At 41.8% G+C, this 20808-nt stretch overlaps 1 protein-coding gene across 1 annotated transcript in view; it reads right to left on the minus strand.

Moving 5' to 3' along the window:
* Window positions 1–20808, minus strand: part of Gle1 (GLE1 RNA export mediator) — a 30735-nt gene continuing 9927 nt past the window's right edge. The window contains exons 4-16 of the mRNA XM_076843090.2: window positions 17929–18077; window positions 17647–17707; window positions 17152–17406; window positions 14617–14848; window positions 13532–13644; window positions 13317–13386; window positions 7792–7934; window positions 7513–7703; window positions 6868–6997; window positions 4884–4988; window positions 3396–3478; window positions 2192–2255; window positions 1–929 (exon numbers count right to left, since the gene is read on the minus strand). Of these exons, the coding sequence (XP_076699205.1) occupies window positions 861–929; window positions 2192–2255; window positions 3396–3478; window positions 4884–4988; window positions 6868–6997; window positions 7513–7703; window positions 7792–7934; window positions 13317–13386; window positions 13532–13644; window positions 14617–14848; window positions 17152–17406; window positions 17647–17707; window positions 17929–18077 (1665 nt within the window). The 3' untranslated portion in view covers window positions 1–860. The remainder of the gene's footprint in view (window positions 930–2191; window positions 2256–3395; window positions 3479–4883; window positions 4989–6867; window positions 6998–7512; window positions 7704–7791; window positions 7935–13316; window positions 13387–13531; window positions 13645–14616; window positions 14849–17151; window positions 17407–17646; window positions 17708–17928; window positions 18078–20808) is intronic.

A 20808-nucleotide genomic window follows, 5' to 3' on the forward strand; every position in this document is an offset into this window, starting at 1 on the left:
TGGATATTAAAAAAAAATCAAGCTTTATTACTTATTTTTTGGCACTGCAGTCAGGATTCATAGAATGGGTCATTTCAAGCTACTTGGGTACCAGTGAATACATATGCCCACAAAGCACTTAGCGTAGAGGGACAGATCTTTGGCTGCTGCCTCTGCAGTATAATAGAGAATAGGTCTTTCCATAAAACAAATTGCAATTTTTATCTGAACATTCAAATTCTGGGTTTTTGCAGTGGCTTCAGTCGGCAAATTAATCATCATTCATTACTTGGAACATGAAAAAAATTATAATTCCTCCCAAATGTCTTTATTTAACTACACATCACTCGTCTCCTCTGCATTTAGAAATGCTTCACAAGCTGAGAAAGGCAAAACCATCATAACCCAGACATGCATGTAAGGATTTGGCTTTAACCATTTAATGATACTTTGAATGGTATCTTACGAATCTTTTTCTGGGAATTTGTCTGAACAGGGGTGGGGAAGGGGTGAAATGGTGGGCTCAGACTAGTTCAGAGTAAAATGGCTAATGTATCACCAACTTTCTGAAAGACACTCAGAGACAAAGGAAATAAAGGATGAGACCAAGTACCAAACACCTCTGCTCACAAATTTTACAAAAAACAGAAAAGCCAGCTCTATTTAATCCAGCATGTGGATGCCTTAACGAGTTACCAAACCTGTAAAGGAATTACCAAGATTTTGTGAAAATTTTCTCTCCTAGTCACATGGTCAAATATGTAAAAACACACACTGACAAACTTCTAAATTTAACATGACTTCTTCCAAAAACAACTATCTTCAGTTGCTTTATTCTTGCCTCTTCACAATATAGTGGATGTTGGGTGATGGGAGTAACATCAGGAACGCCAGAAGGAGGAAGTCAGAAAGCCCTTGGGGACAGGAATCTCCTTGCGTTGCAAACATTTCTGTTCAGGAAAAAAAAAAGAGAATGAGTTAAGACAAAAAGAGAATGAGTGTGCATTACTGGGGATTGAACTCAGGGGTGCTCGACTATTGAGTCACACCCCAGCCCTTTATATTTTAATTTTCACTTTGAGACAAGGTCTTGCCAGGTTGCCGAGGCCATCTTTGAACTTGTGATCCTCCTGCCTCAGCCTCCTGAGAGGAATTACAGGTGTATGCTTCCATACCTGGCTCAGAATGAGTTTCTAATAACACTGTATCTTATGCTTTACAGTTGGAAGAAATTTGGAGGGACAAACAGCAAGTTTAAGTCCTATGGAAGAGTAGACAAAGGAAAAAGCCCATAAGTAAGACTGACGGTTCTGTGTAAGACTAGAACAAATGAAGTGCTGTTATTACGCCTGTTCCATCCTTGTCCCTACAGCGTGGCTTCATCTGTCACCATCACTGTTTTCCCAACGGGGCTCCTAGAAGCTCAAAATCAGTGGATTACTTTAGTATACCTACTATGGAGTTTCAAATTATTTGGGAAAATTTACCTCTTAAAACTTCTTGGCAGTTGGAAATAGGGGGAGAGTCCAACTGAAAGTATAGTCTCTTCTTGTGGAGAAAAGTGACCACATTTACCAGTTCCCCAAACCCAAGATAGAGAAAGGAAATTTGGTCAATAAGCAAAACTTGTATTGATGAAGCCAGGCATGGTGGCCACACCTGTAATTTCAGCTACCTGGGAAATGAGGCAGGAGGATTGCAATTTTTAAGGCCAGCTTTGTCTCCAAATAAAAAAAATATGGGGTTGGGATGAAGCTCAGTGGCAAAGCATCTGCCTTGCATTCACAAAGTCCTGGGTTAGACCCCCAGTTCCACAAAAGTAAAAAAAAAAAAAAAAAAAAAAAGAACCCCACCAAATAAAAAATACAGGGCTGGGGATACAGTTAAGAGATACAATACCCCTGAGTTCCATCCACAGTATCAGCAAAAAAAAAAAAAAAAAAAAAAAAGTATTAGTGAGAGAAGATTCATTATATATTTTATTCATCCCTTAGGGTGGCTGCTTCACAGGCAGCATGAAGAATGACATGCAGAAAGAAGATGAAATGGCAGCCCCAGTCCAGAGAGAGGCAAGTGGGAATCATTAACAAACAGCAGGGCTGGAATGATCTAGAGGAGGAGGCTGCCATCAGTGTTTGGAGGTGTGGGACTTGTCAGGCTCAGGTGAGTCTCAGGTCAACAGTTTGAAATATATTAGGCTGAGGCGTCTTACCTCCAAGAACTGCTTGAGGCGTATGAAAGAACCCATCTGTCCTGAGCTTGTGATGGCTTCAATTCTATAGGGACAAAAAGGAGATCTGTGAACCCCCCATGATACACACCTCTTTTGGAAGGTGTGTATCAGCACACTACTGATCTGGAGTACAGTGTGACCCACTGATTCACAGGGCTGGCTAATAAGCTAAGGGTACTGCTGCTCTTCCAAATGATCTCAACCTTTTCAGCCAGAGAAAAAGGAGAAGGGAGCACACTCCTTTCCAGGGTCTTTGTGATCAGGGCTTTGCCATTAGATACCCCATCTGATTTGATGAGGGGACTTAACCTCTTGGCTTAACTCATGGCTACATATAATCACCATCCTAGATTATCTGGGGGACCCTGGGAAAGAACAATTTTTTAAAATGCCAGATATCTTACTCTAAGACTTTCCTAATTGTGTTTCATTTAATCAACAATATTTTAAAAAGACTCTCGTTTAGAGTTCAAAAGTATTTGTTCAAATATAAAAGAGAAGTATAGGGGACTGGGGTTGTGGCTCAGTGGTAGAGCACTTGCCTAGCACACATGAGGCACTGGATTCGATCCTCAGCATCACATAAAAATAAATAAATAAAATAAAGGTATTGTACCCATCTACAACTAAAAAATTTAAGCAAAAAAAATAATAACAGAGATATACAGGAGTAAAAAGATGTGATCCTTAACACAGGCTTTTTTCCTCCCATGATTTTTTAGTCATCCATGGACTTTTATTTATTTGTTTGTTTATTTAACTTTTTAGTTGTTGACAGACCTTTATTTTATTCATTTATTTACACGCGGTACTGAGAATTGAACCCAGTGTCTCACATATGCAAGGCAAGTGCTCTACCACTGAGCCACAACCCCAGCCCCTATTTTATTTATTTATATATGGTGCCGAGAATTGAATCCAGTGCCTCACACATGCTAAGCAAGTGCTCTACCACTGAACCACCACCCCAGCCCTTAACACAGGCTTTAAAAAAATTTTTTTTTCAGTGCTGGGTTGGAATCCAGGGCCTTGTGCAAGCTAGGCAAGTGCTCTACCACTGGCTACACCCCTAGCATTTTTAATTTCAGTGAAAAATAGCATGTAATAGCACTCCAGGGTATCTAAACCTGGTTCACTACTGTTACTAACTAAATCCCAGTTGCCTGCTCAACAAGCCTGATACCTTGGGAAGTAGTCCTCCTTGATGAGTAGTATCATCTTCCAGAACTGGACTTGATACTGCTTCATGAGGGCATTCCCACACACCTAACAGAAAAGACAAGAACCATAGGGCAGGGAGGAAAATCCATTCCCAGGACAGATCCACAAAGTGGGATCAGCCTTTGCCTTTCACACCTGTCAAAAACTATCAGCCATACTACTGAGCTAGCTAACGAGGGAATAAATGGAAAGAAACCACTCTTCTACCACAAGCATTTCTCTGTATATAGCAATACACAGACTGTCAGGTCTTAGTAAACAATTCTTCTTTTACTCTACCAAACCCAAGTTGTTCTGAAGGTCTGGCACCCTCCCAACCCTAGTAAGAAGCAAATAGGGGATACTACTTGTGTTCTCAAAGATTCAGGCTCACTGTTAGTGTATGGTGACTCCAGGAACTAAAAGGCAACTAGGAACTACTAGCATTACTGGTGAAATGGCCCCAGACCTGTTATGGCATGTTCCCTAAGCATTCTTTTTTTGTTGTTGTTACTGGAAATTGAACTCAGGGGCACTCAACCACTGAGCCACATCCCCAGCCCTATTTTGTATTTTATTTAGACAGGGTCTCACTGAGTTGCTTAGCGCCTCTGTTGAGGCTGGCTTTGAACTCGCGATCTTCTTGCTTCAGCCTCCCAAGCCATTGAGATTACAGGCGTGCGCCACTGCGCCCGGCCCTTAAGCATTCTTTAAGAAGTATCTACTTTCCGTGGAAACCCTTGCTGTCACCTTACTGTGGTGACATGCCACAAGGTAGAAATAACACAAGCTAAACAAACTCTGGTTTTAAATGTGGTGGTCCCTTAGAGGCAGACAGAACTGTATATAGCCTTCTAGATAGGGAAGATACCTGACCCAAGCTGGGTATGGTATTTTCTCTCCTGGAAGTAAGGAATCTCAGAACAGTGAAATATTGGTCCCAATACATTGAGTGATCATGCTGAGATGAATGACAGCCAGGATTGCGGCCTCCCCTACTACATGCAGAGAAACTGTCAATGTTAGCCAACAGAGCAAGAGTGAGGCAGCTTGCAGAGACAGTGGTTATGAAAGTCATATGGTGCCACAGACAGACTATCCTGGTGCCTGGTGATATTCTAGTGCCTTGGTTCCATGCTCTAAAGAGATTCAACTGCATGTCCTACCTTGGTTGTGGGAGTCACTTCTATATCACTAAAACTAATGCTATTTTTTAACTTAAGCTAGGATGAATAATTTTCTTATTTTGGTAATGAAAAAAAAACATCTACACAGAGAAGGCAAGTACGATGCTTAGAAAAAGTGAAAGCCAGAGCTTTCTTGTGGTTTGGAAAAAACATCTGCAATACTGGTGTAATAAATACTGTTCACCTCCAGGCTCATTTCTACACTGCTTACCATCCTTGTCACTCAATGTCCTGAGGTCACCTCAACCACTGGCTTTCTCTTGTGTGATATCTAAATTACGTACCTCCAAGAAGTCAAAGAGGAGAGTGGCTGTCACATCTGACAGAGGTTCCATGTTTAAGATCTGGGCCAACCAGCGCCAGCCATGATTTAAGCCATGAGGGTGAATCTATGAGAAGAGAAGTTTTACCATGATTTGATCTCATTTTATTCAGAGATCTAAACTCTCCATGTTATTCAGCTACTACCAAGTAGACATGAACACCAAGATCATTTCGCCCAGGAACATGCCACAAGGCGGAAATAACACAGGCTAAACAGACTCTTGTTTGTTTTTTTTTTTTTGGTGCTGGGGATCGAACTCAGGGCCTTGTGCTTGCAAGGCAAGCACTCTATCACCTGAGCTTTTTCCCCAGCCTCAAACTTTGGTTTTAAATATTCTAATCAACGTGTACACTCTCACACCTTCTTTACAGGATCCCTTTGACACATACGACAACTTCAGTTTCAGAGATTCCATAGGCCAATACTTACAGTATTAACCTTTTTTTTTTGGGGGGGTGGGGGGGAAGCATAACCAGGGATTGAACTCAGGGGCACTCAACCATTGAACCACATCCCCAGCCTTATTTTGTATATTATTTAGAGACAGAGTCTCACTGAGTTGCTTAGTGCCTCGCTGTTGCTAAGGCTGGCTTTGAACTCGTGATCCTCCTGCCTCAACCTCCCCAGCCACTGGGATTACAGGCATGCGCCACCAGGCCCAGCTTAAAACTTTTTTTTCTTTCTTTTGAGATGGAATCTTGCTATGATGCCCAGGCTGGCTTTACACTCATAATCCTACCTCAGCCTTCGTATCACTGGGATTATAGATATGCACCAATATGTATGGCTCTTATTGACATTCTATTTTTCTTGGTACCTTTAGCTTAGAACCTAGACACAGCAATAAAAACTTCTTGGATTCAATCAACTTCTATTTTTTCGAAGTCTGTTAACTTCTCTACCTCTCTACCTGTACTCCTTGAGAAAAAAAATGAGCTGAGAGGTCAAAGCCCAGAACCCCAGCCATGGCTCTGTCACTGACAGATATGAATCCCTCCAGCTTTGTATGCTTCCATTGCCCATCTGTGAGGTAAGCAATGGGACCTAGATAGATTCCAAGGCCCCAACCAGGGGTAAGATGACAACTTCTTGCTCATCCCTCTAATAAAAAAGCATAGGGCTCAGTGGTACAGTGCTTGCTTAGCATGCACGATTCCCTGAGTTCAATCCCGAATACCTTCTAAATCTAATGATTGACTTATAATAGCCTCTCTTCTGGTCTATGAAGCCAGATGCAATGGTGCACCTCTTGGGAAACATGCAGGAGGATCACATATTTTAGGTTAGCCTGAGCAACTTAGCAGAACACTGTCTCAAAAAGATAAAGTAAAAATGGTTGAAAAATATATCGCTCAGTGTTTGCCTAGTATGTGTAAGGCCCTGGGTTCAATCCCTAGTAAAGCAAAAAAAACCAAACAACAAAAACCTGTGAAGCTACCAGACACTTTCCCTCATTGTTTCACTGGAGTGATTCGGAAGGAAGGCTGCTATGGTTTGGAAGTGTCTCCCAAAGGCCTGTGTGTTAAAGGCTTGGTCACCAGCCTATGGCACTATTGCAAGATGATGGAACCTTGAAGAGACAGAGCCTAGCTGGAGGAGGTCAGCCACTGGGATGTGCCCTTGAGGGAGATTTTGGGACCCCACCCCTTCCTGTCCCTCTCTTGCTTCCCAGCTGCTGTGAATGGGCAGCTTTATTCTACCACATACTCCTGCTGTGAAGTATTGTCTCGCCACAGGCCCAAGAACAATGGAGCCAGCTGAACAGACTGAAACCTACGAAATCATGAGCCAAAATGAACCCTTCCTCCTTGTAAGCTGTTTCTCAGGTATTTTGCTGCAATAACAGAAACCTGACACTAAGGGAAATGTTTGCTGTGGGTGGAATCACCAACATGGACCCTCATCCAACCTCTCATTACTGGCAGTTAGCCTTTTCTACCCACTTCTTGTTGGTTTCCATACGGCCACCGGAGCTGGATGATGGCAGCATAGAGACGAATCATCCCAGACATGCGCTTTAGAAAGTTGTCCTGCTGTTCCACCTTGGAATCCTTCACTTGGTAGCCGAGCATCCTACATGGAAAGAGAAAAACTCAATGTGACAAGGCCACAATAAGGGTAACAAACCAGAGATAACTTTTCACGGCTAAAAGTAATAATATTGTTACGTTTAACATCATAGCAAAGCACTGGTATTCGTCAATAAATTTGTTTCACAAAAGCCCTGCAGGGTAAACTCACAGGTAAAATTAGAAGGTAATGGCTATCACTACCCCATTTACAAATAGGAAAACTAATACTCAAAGACGTTAAATAATCTACCCATTTTTGCAAAGCTCTTAGATGAAAAGCAGGGATAATTTCTAAGACCACTGGATTCTAGGTCTAATATTCTTTCTAATAAACTATTATTATTGATATCTAACACCACAAATCCAAAAAGTTGTCCAGGTTATATCAAAGACCTTTCTGACAGAATATTCAAGGTACACAGAAGAACTGTGAGAAGGAGGGAAAAACAATTCCAATTCTATTTATATTCTATTAATCACCCCAGAGAGAGTGAATAAGGAGAAAAACAACTTCACCGCTGATAGTCTTCCAAAGCCATCCCTTCCTTGAAAGCTGGATAGAAAGGAACAGAGTAAGGACACTTCTTGTGTAGATGAGCAAGGATGAGGTCCCCCACTCTGGGGTGGAGCTCCCAGATGCCAGACGCCACAACTGCGATGGGGAATGCTGCTTCATGATGAGAGGCCACCTCCTCTTCCCCTTGTTTCTGAGAACAAAGAGATGGGGGACAATTTTAATTAATACCCAAAAAGGTGTATATCAGCCTCCTCTTCCCATACCTCTGAGTTTCTCACCACAAATTTCTCTGCCAGTTTATACTGAACGAAGTCCAAGCCCTGTGGGTTAAGTGTGACGGACACAGAGCGCCCACCAGATTGAACAGGCTTTCCAGAAAGCAGGCTGTGGATCTTGTCAAAGACCTCCTTCAGCTTAGAACCTGTGCATGACAGGGAAAAAGTCAGTGAAAAGGCACAACAAATGCGTCAATCTATTTTCATCAAGTGATTACCAAGCATCTATAGAAATCCAACCGTGATCCTCTACAGAAGTTCAGAGCCAAAAGCAAAACACTGGTGCAAAAAATTATATAAAAATCAAATTCATGTTGTGGGGGCTGCAAAATATACAATTCATGGTACTATTCCAAAGAAGTTCCTTATTTGAGAATGAATTGTGTGTGTGTGTATGTGTGTGTGTGTGTGTGTTGTGTGTGTGTGTGTTAGTTACTGGGAATTGAACCCATGGGCATTCTGCCACTCAGCTACATTCCCAGTCCTTTCTATTTAATTTTTGAGACAGAATCTCACTAAGTTACTGATGCTGGTCTTGAACTTGTAATCTTCTTGCCTCAATGTCCCAAGTAGCTGAGAGATTATAGGCTGTACTAATGTGCCCAATAGGAATGAATTAATTCTGAAACTGACACACGACAGAGAAAAGAAAAACAGTTGTTAAATAGTGTTACAGGGGCTGGGGCTGGGGGCTCAGTGGTAGCACACTTGCCTGGCATGTGTGAGGCACTGGGTTCAAATCTCAGAACCTCATATAAATAAAAAAAAATTGAAAACAAACAAACAAACAAACAACGGTCTATCAACAACTAAAAAAGTAAAATAAAATAAGTGTTACAGATCTCACAGACTGTGGTGGCTATCCCTAGAGGAATTAATTGCACCTTTAGGAAGAACCTGCTAAAGGATCTTCCCAACTTGAGATGATTTTCCCTTTCTCAAGGCCTCCTATATCCTCAAAGACAAAGGAGTGGGATCCTGTGAGAGCTTGGACTGTAAGTCCAAAGATCCATGTGGTACAGGCTCACTTCCCAGCTCAGTGCTACTGGGAGATGGAGGAACTTTTCAAGACATGGGGCTTCTTGGGGGGAAAGCAGAATAAAATAGACATTATTATTGCTGTATGTATATACGTGACTGCATGACCAATGTTATTCTGCAACCTGTACACTCAGAAAAATGAGAAATTATACCCTATCTGATACAGATGTATGATATGTCAAGATCATTGTACTGTCATGTGCTAATTAAAACAAAACAAAACAAAAAAGACATGGGGCTTCTTGGGAGGTTTTCAGGTCACCGGGGACATGCCCTCCAAGGGGACTGTGAGACTATGGTCTCTTCTTCTCTCTCTTTTTCACCTTCTGACCGTTAGGGTCATGATGTGCTACCACATACAAAGAGCAACAGGGCCAACTGATCTAGACTGAAATCTCTAAAAATGTGAGAGAAAACAAATCTATTCTCTATAAGCTGATTATCTCAGTTATTTGTCATAGTAAAGAAAAGCTGATAGTTCCTAATCGTTATGTTTGATAGAAGACCCTGAGTGCCCAGCCCTACAAGTAGGTACTAGGCAGTCAGGCTGAGTAAAGGAGAGTCAATTCCTTAGAGTGCTGACCTACAACACATGCACTCTGGAAGTAGTGGGGTCTGACACCTGCCCGTGAACCAAAGACCAGGAATCCATAAAATAAGAATGGAGATGGAGAAAGAGAAAATGAGACAAGAGAGGAACAGAGAACTAAAATTTCTAGCTCCTAAGACACCCTACTCCATTCCTGCTATTGGAAATATCCCTTGATTTTTAGGATAAACACTATTCTTTTTTCTTAAGCAGATCTGAATTTGTTTCCATTATTTATAATCAATTTTTTTTCCAGGTGCAGTGGCACACATCTGCAATTCCAGTGGCTTGGGAGGCTGAGGCACGTGGATTACAAATTTAAACCCAGCTTTAGCAACTTAGCAAGATCCTAAGCAACTTAGTGAGAACCTGTCTCTAAATAAAAAATATAAAGGACTGGGGATGTGGCTCAGTAGTGAGCCCCTGGGTTCAATCCCTGATTAAAAAAAAACAAACAGTTTTAATTAACATATCACCTCCAGTTGAGAATACCCAACAAAGTTTCTAATCACTTCAAAAATGTAACAAGTCTCAGAAAAATCCTATTCAAAAAAATGATTCAGGAGGGAACCAAGAATCAAATAATGAAACACCACAGAAACCCTAAAATGAATAATCCCAAAAAAACAGAAATAGAGACTCAAACCTTACTGAAATGTTAAAAATATATATTTCCATACAAATTTCCCTAGGTCACACTCGGCTACGTCATAGTCTATTGCTAAGTTAAGGGCAGTTTCAAAAATCCCCACTGGCTGAGTCCCCCACTCACCCCTCTCTCCCAGCCTTTCCATATGCCTGACATGGCCTCCCAGATCCATGAGCAACCACATCCTCATTTAAATTTGCCTCCAAATCTAAAGACTCGTGGATATTTGCATTTTTTTCAGAGATAGAAAGGAGGGTTTGGTTTTTTTTATTTCCCTTAATTCAATACTCATTGAAAATGAATTCTAGACTATGCCTTGTGTCTGACTACCCTGGAAATTCAAGGACTTAAAGTTAGTGATAGAGAAACAGAAATTAAGCCATATGTAAAAAACGAAAAAGAGCAAAACCAGAAACTAATTAGATGTGGGGAAAGAAACAGGAAGTAGTCAGAAAGATGACTCTTGGCTTCAACCATAACAACTGATAACAGGGTGACTGATTACTCAGGAAATAGGAAGAAAGAGGCATAATCAAGATGTCATATTCAGATTTGACCACACTAAGCTGGTGGTAGCTAAGAGAAATCCACCAGAGATGGCCCTCAGGAGGCTAAGCTAGAGAATCTGAAGCTCAGAGTAAAGAAACAAACCAGGACAGACTTGAGAAAGAGTCTTGGGCAAGAATGGGGACATATGAGGAAAAGAACAGAGATATGAGCAGATCTCTAGGAAACACCTACAATTAGGTGGGGACAGGAGACTGGGACCCCACAAAGGATTAAGAGGGAGAGAGAAGCAGAACCTGGAAAGAAATGTTGTCATGCAGGCTGAAGGAGAGTTGAAATTTTTAGAGAAGAGAATAATCAACAGTGTCACATGGAAACATGATAAAGACAAAAAAATTAGAAAGGAGAGGATCAAGGGAAACTTATAATGTGAGACTCACACATATTTGAAAGCTGAGGAAAAGCAGCCTGTAAAAGGGAGTAATTGCAGAAAACAGGAAAGAAAGGCAGGGGATGGGAACAAGGGCAAAGGCAGAAAGGTAAGCTAAGACAGGAAGGTAGCCTCAGCCTGAAATAGGCAACTAGGAGGTCAGGGCTGTGAGAGGCAGAAGGGGCAGACCCCGCAGGAGCACACCCTGCTGTTTCCACTTTCCTGCTGTGGGAGGAGGTGTGGTTATATGCACTGAGGGGTAAGAACCAAGAGAAGTTGAGGAGAGTAGTGAAGGTGTGGGGTGGTTGTCCAGACACCTCTCCCCACTTGCTGTTTCTATCAAGGGAAAGAGCACTTTAAATTCTACCAAGTGATATGTGTTTATTTATAGTTTGCCTTGTTCCAGAAAGAATTTCAGGCAACAACATGTTACATGAGTTTTGCCATATGGCTTTCAAGGGCAGGAAATGCACGATTCCTATTTTTTAGGTGACAAGTTAATGAGGCACTGGGGCCCAATACAAGTGAGAGCAACTTTCTTCCTGTGCATACTCCTCTGCCCAGGGATGGCACAGTCTCATTTATAGATGTCCTTGTCTATAGCTGTGGAAAAATAAAATAATCTCTGTTCTTAAGAAGGGTGTTGAGGGCTAGGGATGTGGCTCAGAGGTAGAGTGCTCGCCTAGCATGCATGAGGCACTGGGTTTGATCCTCAGCACCACATAAAAATAAAATAAAGATACTGTGTCTACCTATAACTAAAAAATAAATATTTTTTTTTAAAAAAAAAGAAGGGTGTGGGGTGGGATTGTGGTTCAGCAATTGAGCGTTCGCCTAGCACGGGCGGGACCTGAGTTCGATTCTCAGCACCACATAAAAATAAAGGCATTGTGTTGTGTCCATCTACAAAAAAGATTCTCTCTCTCTCTCTCTCTCTCTCTCTCTCTGTCAAAAAAAAAAAAAAAAGAAGAAGAAGAAGAAGAAGGGTGTTGAGCTGGGTGCGGTGGTACACGCCTATAATCCCGACAGCTCAGGAGGCTGAGGCAGGAGGATTGTGAGTTCAAAGCCAGCCTCAGCAACTTCGTGAGACCTTGTCTCTAAACAAAATATAAAAAAGGGCTGGAGAATGTGGCTCATGTGGCTCAGAGCATCCCTAGGTTCAATCCCTGGTGAAAAAAAGAAAAAAATTAAAAAAAAAAAAAAAAAGAAGGAGAAGGAGAACAAGAAGAACAACAAGAAGAAAGGTATCGACCTCTCAGTTTCTGACTTTTTTTTTTTTTGCCATACTGGGGTTAGGAAGCAGGGTATTACACATGCTAGGCAGACACTACAACTGAGCTACATTCCTAGCCCCTTTACTTTCTACATCTCAGTCTATGAAGAAAAAAGAAATATGTCCTAAAGTATTAGCCTGGCAAGCTTGGGGTTTGCAAAAGCTAATGTAAGACTTAAAAGCAAAGACTACAAGTCATAAGGTTCCTTTCATGATGTCTGCAACAGTAACTTTCAACTTTAAAGTTAAAAGCCATTCTAAACAATTTCCTATTGATACATAGCTTAGTAAAAACAAGTCAAGCTGAGCAAAGTGGCATACACCTGTAATCCCAGCCACTACATAGACTGAGGTAGGAAGATCCAGAGGCCAGCCTGGGCAACCTAATGAGATAGTGAAACCCTCAGGAACTTAGTGAGACCCTATCTCAAGAAAAGAAATAGAGGCCGGGTAAGGTGGTGCATGCCTGTAATTCCAGCGGCTCGAGAGGCTAAGGCAGGAGGATCACAAGTTCAAAGCCAGCCTCAGCAAAAGCAAGGTACCAAGCGACTCAGTGAGACCTGCTCTAAATAAAATACAAAACAAGACTGGGGACTGTGGCTCAGTGGTTGAGTACCTCTCAGTTCAATCCCTGGTACCCCCCGAACCCACAAAAAAAAAAAAAAAAGAGAAAGAACTGGGATGTAGCTCAGTGATAGAGTATGTCTAGGTTCAATCCGCAGTATAAAAAAAATACATGATTACCTTATAACTTCTTTCTATGCATTGGAGAGGAAAAAGGAAAAAAAATGGGATTCATACCATTTACATGTACTCAATGCAACTGCCAACATTTGTTTGGACATACCCTTTTATGTGTGTATGTGGTGCTAGAGATAAAACTCAGGGTCTCACATAAGGCTAGCCCAGTGTTCTAGCATTAAGTCATATTTCTGAGCCTGAACATATTCTTTACATAGAAACCTTACAGCTAAGTAGATTTGGAAACAGAAAACAAGACAATGAGGCAAAGGGCCATGCTTTCAATCCTCTGACTCACCCGCAATGGTAGAGATTTGGCTCACAGGGATGGTGGCAGCCTTCTGCAAGTCCATCTTTATCTTTTTGGCCTGCCAGAAAAGAATAGTGAGTAGTGAGAACGTTTTGAAGAACTGAGTAGATACTCTCAGGATTAGGGGATGTGACACAACAGCTATATTCCTCTGTGACAGGAGGCTATGGGGAGCACCATCAGGCCATCTACACCTCCCTTACCTGACTATCCTTGCTGCTGGTCAGACCTTCAAAGGCCAACACACACTGGGCAGAAGCATCCTGCAGCTGCTGGTACCACTGCATTGTGCTGTCCTGGACCTTCATCTGGAGGTCTAAGGAATAAGACAAGATTTCATAGTGGCTGATAGTTACAGAACATGTTACATGAGCCATGAACTGTGCTAACCATTTTCTGACATATTAACTGCTTATTTTTTTTGGTGCTGGGGATTGAACCCAGGGCTGTGTATGTGAGGCAAGCACTTTACCAATTGAGCTGTATCTTCAGCCCATATTAATTGCTTTAATAGCTACAATAACACTATGATGTAGATACTATTATTATTATTATTATTCTCAATTTTTTTAAAGATATCATTTTATTGTTGTTGTTTATTTTTATTTTTTTATGTGGTGACAGGTATTGAACTAGGGCCTCTTGTATGCTAGTCAGGTGCTTTACCACTGAGCTATCTCCCCAGCCCTTATTTTCTCCATTTTGTGGGAAAAGAAACAGGCAATGGAAAAGTTAAGTGATTGGCCAAGGTCACACTGCTAGTAAGTACAATTAGATCCAGTGATTGGGCTCCATCCATAGCCCATACTCTCAAACACTATACTATGCTGAGCTTTGTACATATTAAGTGAACATATATCTGTATATATTTACTTAAAATACTCAGTAATAGCAATACATGGAATAATATATTTGCCAGAATTATACAGACTTCAAATCTTTTTTTTTTAAGAGAGAGAGAGAGAAAGAAAGAGAGAGAATTTTTTTAATATTTATTTTTTAGTTATCGGTGGACACAACATCTTTGTTTGTATGTGGTGCTGAGGATCGAACCCAGGCTGCACGCATGCCAGGCGAGTGCGCTACCGCTTGAGCCACATCCCCAGCCCCCAGACTTCAAATCTTTATGCAAAGTGCTATGATATGAAATCAGGCTCCACATCAAACGAAACTAAATATGTAAGTTTTGGTTAAATTTTCCCAATCTCTGGCCATACACCCTTTCTTCTTTTCACCAAGTTCTGAAACTCAGGCTGAGTTACAAGACTGTATTCACACCAAGACCCACCTTCATTCCGTATCCCTCCTGAGCCCTGGTTGGGGACTGGGGACTGTGTGTGGGGCCCTGGCCCCTGCTGTGTCTGTGAGGCTTGCAGCTTGGCCTGGGCCTCCTCCTCATCCTGCCTCTTCTTGTCTTCACAGGCTCTGGTGATCTCCTGCCCCAAGTTCCTGAGGAGGTCCCGCATTTCCTGCAGGGCTCTCTCGGCTTCAGCTTGGTTCTCTGCTGTGGGATAGCCACTCTGGCAGAGTGGAACAGACAGCATTTGGAGCTCATTCCCTAGGAAAACTTGTGGGGCTAAATCATACCTCATACAAGTCAATACATCTATAGAAGTGGAATTATTGGGCCAGTGGAATACCCAACACTCTGATACTAACTGGCTCCTTAGTTTCTTAAGACTGACCATCCCAATCCCATCATAGTATCTAAGAATAAAATTGGCTTTTTTTTTTGGTACCAGGGATTAAACTCAGGGGCACTCGACCATTGAGCCACATCCCCAGCCCTTTTTTATTCAGAAACAAACAAAAAAAAGGTTTTGTTTGTTTGTTTGTTTTAATTTATTTTTTAGTTGTAGTTGGACACAATACCTTTATTTCACTTATTTTTTTTTTTTATGTGGTGCTGAGAATCAAACTCAGGGTCCCGCATGTGCGAGGCGAGCGCTCTACCGCTGAGCCACAACCTCAGCCAAAGGTTTGTTTTTTGAATTACTTAGTTACTTAGGGCCTCACTAAATTGCTGAGGCTGGCTTTGAATTCACAATGCTTCCCCCTTACCTCCCCACCTGCCAGCCGCTGGAATTACAGGTGTGCACCACTGCACCCAGCAGTTTTTTTAAAACTATGTGATTCTAGGGCTGGGGTCACAGCTCAGTGATAGAATGCTTGCCTAGCATGTATTAGGCACTGGGTTGGAATCTCAGCACTGCATATAATAAAAATAAAGGTCCATTGACCAAAAAACAAACAAACAAACAAAAAACCAATATGCTAGTTTACAATATTTTAATTTGCAACACATGTTTTAAAGGTGATTTTGAACTTAATTTTCTAATTATTGAACAATTATGTTTCTATACCCTCCCCCTCCACAAGGGCCCCCTCTAGTACTGGGGATTGAATCTGTAACTCCACCACTGAGCTATATCCCCAGCCCTTTTATTTTGAAACAGGTTCTTGCTAAGCCTTAGTCTCCTGAGAGGTTGATATTACAGGTAAGCATCACTACATACAGCCAGTCAGAGACTAGATATTTGATCATATTAAATTACTAAATTTTTACATGTGACATCAGTATTTTGCTAAAAGCAGTCTTTTTAAACTTTGGAGGTATAAAGTGTGGCTGCCATGCACCGACCTCTATTGAGCTAGAGAATGGATGTGTAAAGATTCATTATGCTATCCTTTCTACTCCTGTATTGGTTTGTAATTTTACAAAATGAAAGGTAAACAAAACCCATGAAGAGAATTCAAAAGTAATAAACTATAAAACTTCTGCTTCAATATAAATAAATGCTTGAACACTTAGAACTCATATAAACTAATTTTTTTTTTTTTGCACTGCTGGTGTTCAAGCTCAGGGCCTTAGGCATGCTACACAAGTGCACCACCACTGAGCTAGAACCCCAGCCCTAATTGATTTTTTTATTCATCTTTATTTTATTTTTTGTGGCCTCAAGGATGAACCCAGCATGCAAGGCAAGCACTTTACCACTAAGCCACGTCCTTTTTTTGGCGAGGGCAGTAGGGTGGGACAATACCAAGGATTGAACTCAGGGGCACTCAACCACTGAGCCACATCCCCAGCCCATTTTTATATTTTATTAGAGACAGGGTCTCACTGAGTTATTTAGTGCCTCGCCGTGCTGAGGCTGGCTTTGAACTCATGATCCTCCTGTCTCAGCCTCCCGAGCTGCTGGGATTATAGGTGTGGGCCACTGCACCTGGCTAAATCCTTCTCTTTTGAACCATGGATTATACCCAGGGGCACTTAACCACTAAGCCACATCCCCAGCCTGCTTTTTCATTTTGAGTCAGGGTCTCACTGTGTTTGTTTAGGGCCTCACTAAGTTGCTAAGGCTGTCTTTGAATTTGCGATCCTCTTGCCTCAGCCTCTGGAGTTGCTGGGATTACAGGCATGCACCCTTGCACCTGGCGCTGTTTCTTTTTTTTTGATACCAGGGATTGAACCCAGGGGCACTCAACCCCTGAGCCACATCCCCAGCCCTCTTTTGTATTTTATTTAGAGACAGGGTCTCACTGACTTGCTTAGCACCTCACTTTTGCTGAACTGGCTTTGAACTGGCAATCCTCTTGTCTCAGCCTCCCAAACCACTGGGATTACAGACGTGCACCACCACACAAGGCTGGCTGGTGCTGCTTTTTAAGACAGGGTCATGCTTAGTTGCCTAGGCTGGCCTCAAACTTGGTTTTCTTGCCACTGCCTTCCTAGTAGCTGGGATTACAGGTGTGTGCCACCATACCCAGATAAGGTACTCCATTTCAAAGATAGAAAAACAGTCACTCTAAGGCTTCTCACCTCTGAAGTGGTACGAATGATCCCAGAGATGAGACTGCACAGCTGGTTGCCTCGGGTCTGGAAGGCAGCCAGGTCCACCTTCAGCAGGTCCTTGTGCTGGTCGGAGGTGTCCAGCTGCTGGTTGAGCTGCAGTACCTCCTCCTGCAGGGTATAGAGGCTCCGCAGGCGAACCTGGCCTTCCTCTCTCCGCAGTCGTTCCTGCTCTGCTTGCTTCAAGCGCTGCTGCTCTGCCTCTCGCAGTTTCAGGTTGAGAATCTATAGAAAGGGTCATTGTGTCACTCTTTCTGAAGGGCTCCTAGCCTTTCTCTTTCCACACTTCTAGAGTACTAGGTGTGCTTTATATGACTACAGATGAGCAGGAAAATGACTTCCTGAAGCCAGTAATGCAGAGGCATGATATGAGCATGTCCTCCAGGATGATTGACAGAACTTGACCCTTCAGACAGGTTACAGACAGATAGCAACATACCTTCCCTGAATCTCCCAGGCACTGACCTTGGCTCTGTGACGATGCTCAGCTTTCAGCTTCTCCTGGTGGCCTAGGGCTTCCCTGGTACTAAATGAAATTGCAGGAAGAATAGTCATGGATGCTTCTCAAGATGGTTCACCCTCTCCCAAAAACCAAGGTTGGTCATTTTCCAGGTTATATTCTTCTCCACTTATTTTATTTTGATATTTAAGGACTCAGAAGTTCAACTCTTTCCCCTTAGAATTCCTCTAGGGAAAGAGTTTCGGTTTAATACATGAACATCTCAGTTGTAATTCAGAGAGACTCACCTCTTCTCTATCACTTCCCTTAAATCCTGAAATTCTTTATGCTGCTTCAGTTCCTTCAGCTCATCAAACCGCTTCAGCTGTTCAGACGCCATCTCTGAGAGGGCTCGTACTTTCCTCTCCTGCTCCTCCTGCCACTGCCTTAAGCCTTCCTGAAGAGGATCAACATCTGCCCTCAGAATGTCATTACCACCTTGCTCCTTTGCCCCTGAGCTACCCTCTCCTCAGAGACTCTCCAGGGCATGGAATCATCTGCTCAGTTCACAGGACCTTTGCAGGAGCCCCTTTCCTTTGGATTGACCATTAAACTAAGCAGTTTTGGAAAGCCCCCTCCAGTTTGTCCCCTATGGTTTTGGTCAACATAGTATCAAACAACCATGCACTTCAAAATTTCCATCCTAAAGTGGAATCCAGTCTCATAAATGCCTTTTTAATTGTTTCCTCCAATATGAAAGACGTGGGACAGAACTATATCACACCTCTGAATGTAAAACCTCTTGTATCTACTTTATCATATGCAGTAGTGACTGTGCTTTATCAGAGCTGCTTTTAATGTCGTTATTCTAGAAATCTTTCTTTTCATATGATAGTTAAGAAGCTAATAAAAAAAATGGTGCCAAGTATTACAACAGTTACAGAATTTTTTCTCAGGTTTTGCTTCTTTTTTACCAATTCCCCTCCCCTTTTAATGGAGTGTGCTAGATGTTTCTACAATTTTGTTCAGATGACTAAAAAAATCTGGAAAAGCTGAGGCTGCTATTGATGCATACATACTGCTATTATTGGTCTTTTTATATAAATAAATAAATAAATATATATATATATATATATATATATATATATAATAAACATAAACACACAACATACACAAATAATTCAAAATTTTGAAAACACTGGCTGTGCAGCCAACTTTGGAAAAAGTCTCCCAGTTTTCAATTTGAGTAAGCATTGTACAGAAATTAAAAGTCATATATGTCCAGAAATAGTAACCTTAATTTGTTTCAATTTATACATGGGTAACCCACTGTATCAAATATGTAAGGTCTTATCTACATGGATTTGATTACAGAAACTAAAGTAATCTTTAATAGAAAGAAAAAAATTTCCATTCATAAATTTTCATGGTACGAAATCCTTATTCTACTCTAAGTCCACAAACATGCGATACTCATTCTTATCTTACTCCCTTCCTCATCTCTGCCTAAATTATCCTCCCACCCCCACTGAGGAAAGTCCTTTCCTTCATACCTAAGGAAAAAACACCTAAGGGTATCAGATATTTCATTTACTACCTATTGAAAATACTCTCTCTCATATGTTTTTTTTTTTTTTTTTTTTTTTGTGTGTGTGTGTGTGTGTGTGTTTTCTTTTCTTTTTCTTTTTTTTTTTTTGTACCAGGGGTACTTAACCACTGGGTCACATCCTCAGTCCTTTTTTAATTTTTTTTTTTTTTTTAGTTGTAGATGGAAACAATATCTTCATTTATTTTTATGTGGTGCTGAGGATCAAACCCAGTGTCTCATACGTGCTAGGCAAGTGTTCTACCACTGAGCTACAACCCCACCCCTACCCAGCCCTTTTTTTTTTTTTTTATGTTTTATTTTGAGGCAGGGTCTCAATGAGTTCCTCAGAACCTTGATAAATTGCTGAAGCTGCCTTTGAACTCATGATCCTCCTGTCTCAGCCTCCCCAAATGCCGGGATTATAGGCATGTACCACCATGCCTGGCTTCTCATGTTTTGTTTTGATTTTTGGTACTGGGGATTGAACTCAGGGGCACCTGACCTCTGAGCCACATCCTCAGCCCTATTTTGTATTTTATTTAAAGACAGGGTTTCACTGAGTTGCTTAGGGCCTCACTAAATTGCTGAGGCTGGCTTTGAACTCTCAATCCTCCCGCCTCAGCCTCTGGAACTGCTGGGATTACAGGTGTGTAGCACATGCCTGGCAAATTTTTATATATTTTAAAACCATTATAGTACATGTGTGTGGCTCTTGGCTGTTTTGGTCTATTGACAACTGGGGGTCAGGGCAAGAATTAATGCCTTTTGTCTACACATTCAGCTCATCCCCATTATCAGCCCTGCAAACCCCACATCATCTCACACCTGCTATTTCCAGTCTGAAGCCTCTTTGCTTTCCAAAGGCAGAGTCTATTTATGTGCATTTGTGTGTGTCTGTGTGTATGTATCCTGGGGTTTGTCTATCTGTGCTTTATCATTTACCATTCCTCTACTGACATTCTGTCTTCCAGAAGAACATAAAAAGTATTTCCCTGCTAATGATCTCTCTCACATAGATTCTGTTGTGTCTTTCATTTTAGTAGTCGCAAAGGAAATGTTAGGCTAGGTGCAGTGGTGTATGCCTGTAATCCCAGTGGCTCAGGAGGCTGAGGCAGAAGGATCTACAGTGCAATGCCAGCCTCAGCAAAAGTGAGGCACTAAGCAACTCAGTGCTTAGTGAGACCCTGTCTCTAAATAAAACACAAAATAGGGCTGGAGATGTGGCTCAGTGGTCGAATGTCCCTGAGTTCAATCCCTGGTACCAAAAAAAATAAAGTTAAAAAAAATCTGAAAATTCTTTTTTTTTGGTGATGGAGCTGGGGCTGAGGCTAGAACTCTAGGCAACTACTCTACCACTGAGCTACACCCAACTTGCAGATTTTTTGACACTCCTTCCTCCCACCCTCTCCACTTCAAGATGAATAGGACTTCACTACAACTGGTGAAGGAGACATGCTCCCCAAAATGAGAACTTCCCAGTCAATGTCTGAAAGGGCCATACAGCTCTGCCTGTTTTGTAGGATGCCTGCTCTTGAAACATGGCCACCTTGCCATGAGGAAGCCCAGGCCATGTGGACAGGACAGCTGTTCAAACTTCAAC

This window comes from Callospermophilus lateralis, chromosome 2 (assembly GCF_048772815.1).
Source record: "Callospermophilus lateralis isolate mCalLat2 chromosome 2, mCalLat2.hap1, whole genome shotgun sequence".
Classification (NCBI taxonomy): Eukaryota; Metazoa; Chordata; class Mammalia; order Rodentia; family Sciuridae; genus Callospermophilus; species Callospermophilus lateralis.